This window comes from Lygodium microphyllum, chromosome 12, assembly GCF_053477565.2.
Source record: "Lygodium microphyllum isolate KBCC chromosome 12, Lygodium_microphyllum_v1.1.10, whole genome shotgun sequence".
NCBI classification, from domain to species: domain Eukaryota; kingdom Viridiplantae; phylum Streptophyta; class Polypodiopsida; order Schizaeales; family Lygodiaceae; genus Lygodium; species Lygodium microphyllum.
This window is the reverse complement of record NC_141146.1, coordinates 126,449,614-126,461,890: the sequence shown is the minus strand read 5'-3', so window position 1 is coordinate 126,461,890 and position 12,277 is coordinate 126,449,614. Positions and strand designations below refer to the sequence as shown.

General features: G+C 41.1%; 1 protein-coding gene across 4 annotated transcripts in view; it reads left to right on the top strand.

Moving 5' to 3' along the window:
* LOC148028236 (DEAD/DEAH box helicase) overlaps positions 1 to 9,635 on the top strand; it is a 226,443-nt gene extending 216,808 nt beyond the window's left edge. For 3 of the 4 annotated variants that reach the window (XM_087690017.1, XM_087690016.1, XM_087690015.1), the window contains exons 13-16: positions 7,186 to 7,356; positions 7,481 to 7,666; positions 8,712 to 8,914; positions 9,023 to 9,635. In XM_087690017.1, coding sequence (XP_087546143.1) covers positions 7,186 to 7,356; positions 7,481 to 7,666; positions 8,712 to 8,813 — 459 coding nt within the window. In that variant the 3' untranslated portion in view covers positions 8,814 to 8,914; positions 9,023 to 9,635. The remainder of the gene's footprint in view (positions 1 to 7,185; positions 7,357 to 7,480; positions 7,667 to 8,711; positions 8,915 to 9,022) is intronic. The other variant, XM_087690018.1, reaches the window with a different exon arrangement.
* Positions 9,636 to 12,277: the final 2,642 nt, after the last annotated feature.

Here is a 12,277-nt window from a genome sequence, read left to right as displayed (position 1 = left end):
TGTGTGCTGTTGAGCATAAGAGTCACGAGGAAGCAAGAAAAGTTATGGATTGCCATAGGTTTCGCTTGTTTTATGCAGGGACACATGCCATGCATTATTTTGGTGTGCTTATGATTATACACGAGAAATATCAGCCTGTTCTTATTAAAAATGATGTACATGGCCGCTTTGTGGTAATTGAAGTTTTATTTGAAGGAGAGATCTTATGGTTGTTGGGCCTCTATGCTCCGAATGACCCTTTATCCCGTCGGGATCTTTGGAATACTTTGCAGACCTCCTTCTCACTTGGTAGACGGGGTTTTTTGATGGGGGATTTTAATATGTGTGTTGATTCTTCATAGTCCACATCAGGGCATTCGGTGATGGACACTCCGGAAAGTCCGGTGTGGAAAGAGTTTGCTCTTGCTGTACTTAAGCAAGATCTCTGGTCTTGGCTACACCCTTCTTCTACAGGGTTTACTTTCCATTCGGCATAGTATACAACTACATGGTCGCGGTTTGACCGCATGTACATCATGGAGGATGATGATTTTCTTCCTGAGATAATGGAAATGCAGGTGTTGCAGCAATATGCCTTGTCGGACCATTTCCCTCTCCCGCTTGAGATACTTACACAGCCCATTGCATCTTTTATGCAATTGCTGGATAGACTCCCTTTGCGTTTCAACTCGTCTTATTTAAAGCATTCAATCTTTCAGGGCTATATGCAACAATTGATTGATAGATTCTTATTGGACTTCGCCTCTGAGGGCACTACTTCTTTTGAACGATTGCTCTCTAATGTGCAGCGGGTCGCTCGGCAGTATGGGATCCATCATGCCTCTCTTTGTCGACGGCATCGAAAAGCAGCGGAGGACTTACTGGCTTTGGTTCGTTCTCTATTGGTGGGCACTCCAGATGATGTATTTCTGCTATCATTGGCGATGCGTTTGGCTGATCTTATTAAAGAGTTTCAGTTGAAATCCTATCAGCAGGCCAAATTGCAAAATTTGACTGAGAATTTGCAAGATAGTGCTTGTCAGTCTCATAAATTCTTCTGCGCTCTGCATGCATCTCCTGCTCGAGAAAATATGACTCGACTCCAGGATTCTGAAGGTCGAATGGTCACTGATCCTCAGACTATTGTCAATATGTACAGGAATTATTTTCTAGTTCTTGGTTCTTCGCATTCACCTTCTGACCAGGTTACCCATACACGCTCAGTCTTCTATGATTTGGTCCGCCATCAGGTTCCACTTGATATGCAAACTACTTTGGAGACAGATATTTGTGAGGAGGAAGTTATCGATGTTTTGTTATGCCTGCCTAAGGATAAAAGTCCCGGTTGGGATGGTCTCACCAATGAATTCTTTGAGAGTTCTGCTACGCAACTGGTGAAACCATTGATGACTATGTTTCAGCAGGTTTGGGAAACAGGGATCATGCCTTCCTCACAGAAAGGTCTTATCAAATTGCTTCCAAAAGTTCCTTCGCCGTCAATGTTGCAACATTGGAGACCAATTTCTTTGATGGGTTCGATGTATAAAATCTTTTTCTAAGTGTTGGCGAATCGGCTCCACAAGCATCTTCCGGCCATTATGCATCCTCTTCAATATGGTTTCATTAAGGGCCGAAACATTCTGCATAATATCTTAAATGTGCAACTGGCTATTGACTATGCAAAGCACTCTAGTCAGGAAGTAGTATTGGTTCAATTGGATCTGGAAAAGGCTTTTGATTATTTAGACTTGTCTTTCATTGCAGAACTTATGTCTACTATGGGCTTTGGTACTCAAATGTCCCGCTTGATCTACACCATTAGTGTTGCGGCTTCTTCGCGAGTTATACTAAATGGTGGTGTTACAGAGCCATTTGTCCTTGCACGCTCTGTGAGACAGGGTTGCCCTTTGAGTCCTCTCTTCTTTGCCCTTGTGACTCATCCGGTTCTTTCGATGTTATCTTCTATGGCAGCTTCTACTCAATTGGCTGGATTGTCTCTTCCTTTTGGACAGCACTTCATTAGTCAATCTTTGGCTGATGATAGCTTTATGATTTTGCTTGCGGACAAGGACAATATTCGCAAGGCATTAGATGTTTGGACGCTCTTTGGTCATGCTTCTAGTCTTCGTATCAATGCTTTCAAATCAGCCATTCTCAGTTGCACGGAGTGGGATTTACAGTCATTGGGTTGGCAAGGACAGGTTGTTCCTTGTGGTTCCATTGTCAGGCAACTTGGGTACCCTTTGGGTGTTGATGTTCGGCCGAAGCAACTACTAGAGTGGATTTCACAGAAACTGGCAGCTAAGTTTCTGTATTGGAAGTCGCAAGCTTGGCCCTTCCATGTTCGCCTCAAAGTGGCTCAGACAATTATGCTACCAATGCTCACATATTTCTTGCCATTGCTGCCTTGGACTAATACTACTTTGAATGCTCTTACTCGGCCCATTCGTTTCATGTTATGGAAGAAGGATTCATTGCAGGCAGGCATTTCATGAATTTCTTGGTCACATGCATGTACTCCCAAACGCATGGGTAGTGGGGCTATTTTGGATGTCGAAACTCATATGCTGGCACTTCGTTGGTCTCTTTTTCGTGCCATGTGTGCGGATCATTACCCGTGGGCCGTTATAGCCCGTTATTTTCTTGAGCACCGCGGGCTTCTACATGGTAATACACAAATTCGGATCTCCTGGTGGCATGTTCTTAATGCAAACTCTCGGTTTTCTGGTCCTTTCTCATCCTTGCTTGTTCATTTGGTCGGCTCGTGGAAATTGGTTCTCCAGAAGGCGCGTTGGCATCCAACAGAGGACCGCTTACATACTAACTCTTTTCAATTGGAATTGTTGGCAACCTCGAAATTACTTTTGTGGGAAGGCAAACATGAGCTCAAACCAAATTTAACCGCATGGCCCGTATGGGCTTGACTTCAGTTGCAGATGCCACCCTTGCCAGTCGTAATGTCTTGATATCGTTTCGTACAGCCAGGAGGCGTTTCAGAATACCTTGTGGATATCGTGCTTTATGGGAACAGCTTTTGTTAGTGCTCCAGAGCAGGCATCCCTTTCTAGCCCTTGCTTTCGATTGTCCTTGGCAGGACTGGGACCTTGCAAGTCCGTTGAATTTGGAAAAGGCCTCAACTAACCAGGTGTACCATCTTTTGATTAAAGATCATCAATGGCTGGTTACTAAAGCTAATACTGTATGGGGATTGCGGAAATCTCAGTCATGGTGAAAGGCAACTGTGATGAAGGGCTGGTTGAACAAGACACCTTTCAAATGCAAGGTCTTTCTTTGGAGGGTGATGATTGGTGGTCTTCCTCTTGCCTCAGCCCTTTCCAAGGGTCAAATCTCTAACGGCAATTGTTTCTTTTACACCACTACTGTGGAATCGGCCCGTCATCGATTTATTTCTTGCCCTCTCGCTAAGAATATCTGGTCGCTCTTGTCAGCGGTTTGGCGAGCTGTGGTTGGTTTCTCACGAAGCCCTTTCGATTGGGTTTTTGTACGGCCAAAATACCCCACACCGGCACAATTGTATATGAAGATCTTGTTCCACTTTCTTAGATACTGGGGATGCTGGCACAATTGGACCACTCGGAATGCCTTTCTTTTTGATTCGGCCTCTAATGTTTCGGGACACATTGCGAGGCTTAAAGGTCTCTTGCATTGGCAGATAGATCTCATTTGGCACTGTGACTTGCTCCCTCGGGAGGACTTACTTCCCTGGCATATGGCAATTTCCTTTGCGTCTTTGCCATGACTTGTGTAACTCTTTTGTGGTTTCGTACTGAGATTTTACACACGATGGCTTAGAGCCATCGTGTATCTTGTAATCATGTAAACTTGTACCTTTTTTCGTAACATATACAATTACCTCTTACGAGAGAGAGAGAGAGAGAGAGAGAGAGGAAGAAAGATACATTGACATCGTCTAAGACTGAATCGGCCCATGAGAAAGCCATGTACAATGCTAATTGTCACTAGATATCAAAGTGTGACTTGCTAAAAGATTATCAATGATATAGAGTGAAAAGAAGCTAAGGTGTATACAAGACAAAATAATACCCATGTAGAGATGCAACAGGAGAGTGAAGCAATACATGTCTAGTTGCGTGGTTGAATAGTACACAAATATCTAGTTCCACCTTGTTAGGATCATTGGGTAGAGTATGTCATGCATCCTTATTGATAAAATAGTATGGAGTAAGCATTTGGATTGATCCATTAGCTCTATTAGGTGTTGTTGGTGTTGTTGGCCGATCTCCTTCATCTCTCTGTAGTATAGCATTTGCATCTAGTACCCCTATATCCGCATTTGGTGTGTTGCAGTGATCACCTCAGCTCTCTAGACATTCACCCCTCCTATGTAGGTGGTGTGTGTGGTAACTATTTGGAAGAAATTGGTAAGCTATGTCGAATGTTGAGGGACTCCATGACTTGTTCGCGGGAGGTGTCTCCTCCAAATAGCATGAGGTATCTAGCTCAAACTATGCTATAGGCTTTGCATTTGTAGAAATAGTACTCCTTGCTTTTCACCTCTTGGCATAGTCTACAAATCCGCTCAACTCTAGGAATTTGGGCTTGCCCTCCTGGTCTCAATGTCATGTGGCATGTATATACATCTAGGTATCTAAGTCTCTCAATGAAACCATCTATTGTAGTCCTCATAAAGTGATCCCTATAGTATAACATCTTCGGAGAAAGGGGCTACCAAGTTGAAGTCTAGTATGTTGCACGCAACTGGTAAAGGTCCTATTCCATAACCTAGTTCCTCTCAGTGTTGTGGGAGAGATGTATGAAGGGGGGAGTCAGGGTCATACTGAAGGGGGCAAGGTGGTCCATGTCAATCCCATATCCTACGAGCCACTACTCAACTTGTGCATACCATGAAGTCTCATGTCTTGCATGAGCCAGTTGCCTAGAGGCCTCCAATGCTCTCCTAGGTAGTTTATCTAGGTGTGTGTCACATACTTTATGTATGAAGCTGATGGTCTGAAAAAGGGGCCCCCATCATCATTGGGTGCAACAAACTCAGCTCTAATGGTCTCATGTGATATTTATGGTTTGCTGTGGATCATCCATGAGAGCATGATGGTTTGTGGTCTCTCAATTTGTGTCCATAAGTATGTAACCAAGCTAGGGATCCAAACAAGTGCACCATACATAATGGTTGGTGTGACCAATGTGTTGAATAACCACCTCCTTGTGTGAGGCTCCTAGAAGTATGCCTTATGCCACTCTCTCTCCATCATGGCCAATGTTGTATATCCTCATGTGAGTCAATCTTTGGCTGCTTGTGCCATGGTGAAGCAAACGAAGTGAATGTGACCCCTAAGTAGACATATGAGTCTAGAACCTCCACTTGTCTTGCTCCTAGCGTGAAGACTAAACTCCTCACTGGGACTGATGTGTGGAAGATCAATATTGTTTTTCCCAAGATTAACTGTCAATCGAGTTTGTATGCAAAAGTCATGAAGGGCATGGAGTTGTCGTTGTAGACCTTGTGACTTAGAGACTAGAGCAATATCTTCAGCATAAAGCATAATACAGACCAATATACCTACTATCTCCACCCCATCACCTTCTCCCAATATAGAGTCCAAAGAGTGTAGGGGAGAGGGGACATCATTGCTTCACTCCAATGGTGCTAGAGACCATACCTAAAAGTCCTCGTGGATATGTAATTCAGCCTACCACCCTCATACAATATAAAGCTGCCCCAAATCATGTCCAATTGTATCCCTAGTTTCTGCAGCCTCTATAGTAGCCTATCTCATGAAAGTGCATCAAAGGCTTTGCGGAAATCCACAAAGTAGTAATAGAGTCTCTTCTTCCTTACTTTCACCTACTCAATGACGCCTCTCAACGTGAAGATGTGGTCAAGTGTAGAGAATCCACATTTGAATCTAGTTGACTTGCTGCCCTCAATCTCTCTCTTTGCATATGCATTTAGCTTTGCCTCCATCACTGTTCCATATATCCGAAAGTCCTGTCACCCTCTCATACAATACATAGATGCCCCAAATCATGTCCAATGGGATCCCCATTGTCTATAGCCTTTGTAGTAGTCTATCTCATGAAACTGTATCAAAGGCTTTGTGGAAATCCACAAAGCAGCAATAGAATATCTTCTTCCTTACTTTCGCCTGCTCAATCATGTCTCCAAGGGTGAAGATGTGGTCAAGTGTAGGGAATCTTGTCTGCATCCAGCTAACGTGTTGCCCTCAATCTCTCTCTATGCATATGCAGTGAGCTCTGCCTCCATCACCACTCCACATATCTTAGCCAATGTGTGGTCCTCCATGATGGTCCTATAGTTACCAAGATCTAGGGGATGGGTAGACTCGTGGATGGGCAAGATGATATGCATGGTCCACTTGTCTGGGAAGCCTTCCACTAGAGCCCTATGGAACATAAAAAGCAAGGAGAGGAGCTAAAATGTCCATTGCATAAATGAAGTGCTCACCCTATATACATGTGTGATCCATCGATTGTCCATGCTATAGGTGCTCTATCGCTCTCCTCACTATATCATGTGTGAAGAAGGTGGATATAGTAGGGGGAGGCTCCAGTGCATGAGGAATTGGTGTGGGCTAGCCCAACTCTCGTATAGCCCCCTCTACATAAGAGTGTCATGTCTTTGGGTCACCAATGGGTGTGGGCTAGCCCAACTCTCGTATTTTGTGCCATGCTGTGGCTACATCTCTGATCATGAATAAATGGTATAGATCCCAATATTGTGCCTCTTCATAAACTTGCCATTTACGGCAAGTCAGGGTCCTCATTTGTTTGTGGGCCTCCCTCTCTGTAACAGATCCTAGTCCTCCCTAGATCTGAAGGTGTTTGTATAGCTCATTGCACTCATCATACCATCTCTTCTAGGGCATGGTCCTAGGTCTTGTGAGTTTGCTAGTGTGTGTTGAGTGTGGGGAGCTTTGGAGAGCAGTGGAGTGTAGAATGGAGGTGAGTGTCCCTAGGGGGGGTAGTGTGCTCAAACTGTGTGAGCCCATCATAGAGGTAATGGATATATATATGTCAGCTAGCTCATGCATGGAATAGAAAGTGGAGGGCTAGATGTGTGTAGTGGTTGGCACTTGTGGGCATGGAGAGGAGGATATAGTGAGGGAAAAATATTTCTATATATTAATTCAAACTTCTTCACACACACACACACAAAGATTATTAAGTTTTGAGCTTCATCTACAGTTGGATTTGGAGGTTAATCATCATCTTCCCAGTGATTACATCAAGGATCCGCAAAAATGTGGGCATGTGTTGTCTACCCTTGAAGATGTGGCAGCTAGTGGTTTGATTAAACTGATGTATTACACAAATGATTTGCGCTGTGACTTTGGCAAGGAGACTCCTTCTTTTGAGGTACATTGTAACATTTCCCTTATACTCATTTGAGAACACTAATTAAACGTAACTTACACAAATCCAAAAACTTTTACTCTATGCTTAACATTTCTATCAAGACATCCTCTTTCTGGTGTTTCAGATCGTGCTCAAAATGACATACATAAAAAGGCTAGCTGCAGATTTGGGTATTCATTACATCACTCTACGGCAAAAGGCTGTCATTATGGAAACAGGAATAACAAAAACCTTTTTCGAAATTCTAAGAGAGGGAATGAATTCCGATTCGCTGCGTGCTTCTCTCACTTTCCAGGATGGTGTGATTGAGGTATGTGCCACTTCAATTTTGTTGCTTAAATGTTACTTTAATGTTAAGACATGGTTCATGTAATTGGCCTAGATTTGCTTCTAAACTGAAAGAGTTGAGGTGTCAACATCTGCTCTTTAGTTGTTGGATGTTGTCTTCTAAGTTTAGGGTGAGAAGGAACCTTGTCTAATAATGGGGTTAAGACAACTGCCTGCTGCTCTTTATGAGGTATCATTTAAGGTTCAAACTGACTGCACACATCTTTTACTGCTACCTAGGTCTTTCACAAAGCACATGTGTGGTGGCCATACAGGTCGTGGATGCACTGGATAGTGTCTAGTGTAATTAAGCAATAGAGCAGCAACAGCCCAAACAAGAAACGTGATGTTAATCCAAACTTAAGTGGGGTAGTGTGTAATCCACAAATTAAGAGGGCATCAAGGTTGGAAAATGGAACAATGAGTCTTACCATGAGTAAGAAATGTCATGCAGAAACAAGGACAAGCACAATCAATGTGCTAGAATCTATGCTTTCAGCATCTTTGGCCACTTTCGCTGCAACTGAAAATCCTTATAAACAGATCATTTGACCTTATATTGTGTATCTCAGTCTTACCAGCTTGCAAGTTTGATTGCTAATTTTTAGCTAAGGTTATGGAAATTCGAAAACTGTGGATTTGTGGCACTCATCTGTGCAAACCCTGTGTAAGGTGGCAATGGACTGGTGGCTTGCTTGCAAGGTTTACAAATAAAAGCATAAAAATCTCATAACAATATGTGTGTATTTTGATGCATTTTGGACTATCTCGCTTGTTGGCATAAAGGCTGCTAAAGTGAGTACTTGATTGTTGAAACTTATTAACCAGAAATAAGGCAAGAACTGTATAGGAGTGGGTATAAAGCTGTTATTATGCTGGATAAGTAAGATTAGGTAAGTTCGAGATATTCACTGTCAAACAGAATGCCTTTCCAGTAGTGAATACCTTTATCATTTTTGTCTATATTAAACCTGATCAATTTGACATAAAAGATAAGCGTTTATGTTGTTCCTTCCATGTATCTGCAGCTTGCACTACTGCTTGAACTCTCTCCTGAACGAGTACTAGAGCGGATTTTAGCTTGCTTGGTTGACCTACGAAAAGGTCTCTCAGTGTTTGCCAGACAGTAGCATAAGAAGTTATGTGAGAGTGGATCCAGGTGGCCATACCAGGCAGGGAGGGACATTCCAATTTTTGGGACTGCTTGTGATTTATGTGCTGGAAGTCCATGGTAAGCTCATGAACACCCACTTTATGTACCCACTTTGTAGGTCGATTCTTGTTGATATGTTTAAAAGGATTGGATTACTGAAGTTTTCTCAATTCTGTATGCTGCAAGTCTGAAGTGTTTCACATCGTGGGAGAACTGACAATAAACAACCATAGCACATAATTCATGGAAAAGCAAGTTATTCATCCTCAAGCCTGCTGACACATGGAATCCATAAGAGGTCTTGTATATTAAAGATGAAGCAGAAATTCGACGTGATCTGGATGCAAATTTAAGCATTATTTTTTATATTCTGCTGAATATTATGCAGATCTTGCATCTGGTATATTATCTTGTCCAGAAGGCGCCTCAATGTAAATAGGGAACTCCTCCCCATTACACCTTTTGCTCACATATTTGTAAACCCAGTACACCCTTGGCTCACATGTTTCTAACCTGCATATTTCACCATTTGTAAAAGGTCGCTTACCAGGAGCTCCATGTCCTCTAGCTATCCCTAACATATGCTCAATTCTAGTACTCTCCCAACATTCTAACAGCTGAACGTATAATAGTGAGCCTGATACTTCAGTTCCATTGTTTTGCAAAGAAGTCTCTCTTTGAAGTGTAGCGGAGAAAAGTGGCAAAATCTGAGACATACTGGATTATCACTGTTGAAAATATTTTCACAAGATTCTGTTAAGCATGTACTGATATGAAGCCTAGAATTTTTTATTGCCTTCATCTTCTCATGCAATGGCAACCCATGGAATATACGCCAAATTCATAACATGTTTGCAATTTCCTTGTCCAACTAGCATAGCAATTCAAGGGTAGCAAGGCTGTATTTGTGTAGGGCATGCATTATGCACATTCTTCTATGCATCCACGTGTAGGTGACTATATTGAAACATACATGTATATGTGTATGTAGGTCACATGAAACAAACACATTGCACATATGCATATATAGGTTACAATGTACACACTTCTTTGTAGAAAAAATATTGTATTAGCAATCAAAATATAAAATGGAATGCTATAGAAGAGTAAAGCTTAAAAGGTTGAAAAACACTCTTAAAAAATATCTATGGAGGTCTATCCAATCCTTTGGTCATAAGTTGTTGGAAGGAGATTTGTGTAATTCCATAGTCAAAGTGAAGTCATTACAAAGAATAGCCTCAAAGATAGTCATGTTTCAAATAGTCTAGTGTCTAAAAGTGCACTCAAGAAAAGAATGTAACATAGGACTTTAACCTGTTCGAAAATGGGCCAAAGTGAGAAGAGCTTGCCAAATCCAACTAAAGGCAAATGGAGTCAAAAAAATGTAGATATCTGATAAACTCATGTGGATGAGAACAAGTCTAGAAAATGTGTAGAGAGGTCTCATTTCCAAAGGAATAGTTCCTTAAGTGCCATTCTACTCATTCAAATGTCAACAAGTCTTTGACGCCATTGATAAGAGAACCCACACAAAGTGCAGGATTTGGATATCAAGACCATGTGTGCTTAGTTTATGTGAGGGCTCCTTTTAGCTAGTGATTGTCATTGTAGCAAACGAACACACATGAATGGACCCTTGGAAACACCCCAAAATCTAATCAACATGAGTGATCTAGTTTGCATTTACATTCATATGAGGATTGGTGCATAAAATAGCCTATATTCTAGTACAATTAGGTCCTTTAACAAATTTATGTAAAGCCAATTTGTATCATACATGATAATGAAGGTGCAAAAACATTCAACCCACCATATATTTCTAGGAGGATATTTTATACAACCAAAAAATGCATTTATCACATTTTATTCCCCACAAAATTTCATTTTCCATTAACAAGAAATATCAATTTCAACATTGACCACATAATGAGGAAAAAATGTTGAATCTAAGCTATGACAATGGATTGCATGCTTTGCAACAATGAGATGAGGGTTATAAAAGTAAACCTAAAGAAGTGGTGGTACTCTTAATGTAGAGAGTTTTTGTGACAATGCAAAAGTCTTGCCAAGATGGAGCACTTTGAAGGACATTCCAACCAGAGGATTGAAAGACTAGAAGTAGGAGGAAGTGAGTATATGACAAAATGGTTGAGAGAATTAAGGGCTTGAAGGTCATTTGGAGCACTAATAAAACATAGCTAGTGGTGGCTACCATGTGGCACTCTACCCATGCAAACAAATAGCCTTGAGAAAAGGTCTACTGAGTGTGGCAAATGAACACATGCACAAGATAGAAAGGAATGGTGAAATTATGGAACTTGTTTGCTTATGCAATGAAGAATGATATAGTTAATACGTAGGAGATTGAGAAGATGTAGGGTAGGGCGAGCTCAAAGTGTTCTTGAATAAATAAAGAAGCCAAACTTAGGATCTTTGGCTTTCTTAATCTAAAAGCTTAAACAAAGGTTTGTTGATTTCTTTATTTTGTTGATGTTTTCTTTTCTTTCATGGGTATACCATCCATACATTGCAATTTTGCTCAATGGTTCCTACCAACTTATTTGGCATTTGCAATGTTACAACAACATAGATTCATTGGATGGGGTTGCTTCTTTGCCCTCTTTGAATCAAGCAAAGGAAAGGGACTAGATTGTGGGTTCAACAATTGGGTACAAAGGAAATTATTTATATGTACTACCTTGGGTTCAGTAGTTGGGTACAAAGGAAACTATGTATGTGTTGCCTTGGTCTTTGAGATTCTCACCAACAAACACTTTGGCATATGAATGCTTGATATGAATGTCATTCCTAAATATAGTAAACTAGATGGATGGAAAATCTGGAACATTGGCAAAAGTATGTATCCTATACAAGAGGAGATGCACACTTGACTTTCTAGAGATCTTTGATCTACACGAATTCAAGATTACTATTGAAGTTAAGTTTTTCTTTTTCACTAATTCTTGTTATCTTTGTCATGAGACTTGACGTTATGCAAAAGATTGCTTATAGAAGATGAAGAAGGTTGATCAAAAGATAAAGTACAAGACAAATCAAAGAAAGAAGGAAAACATACTACCATTAATGTAACAAGGGATGCAGAGAAGAATAAGGCTATGGTTGGAGGGAGAAATTACATTGAGAAATTGACCCCATTCAGGACAATCCGCTTTTAGCACGGTGTGTCAAAAGGAACTAGCTCATTCAACCAAAGTGCAGGACAAAATATGCATGAAAGGAAACAAGGGGAGGAAAATGCTCCACTAAGCAATTGCAAAAATCAATTTGCTTAGCAAGGTAAGAAGAATATCTCACTCAAACAATTGGCTAGAATGCATTTGGTGGATAGAAAATCTCACTCAAACAATTGGCTAGAATGCTATTCTTGATGGAGAGGAGAGAATGGTAGCACTAAATTTATTTTGATACTTGGAATATATG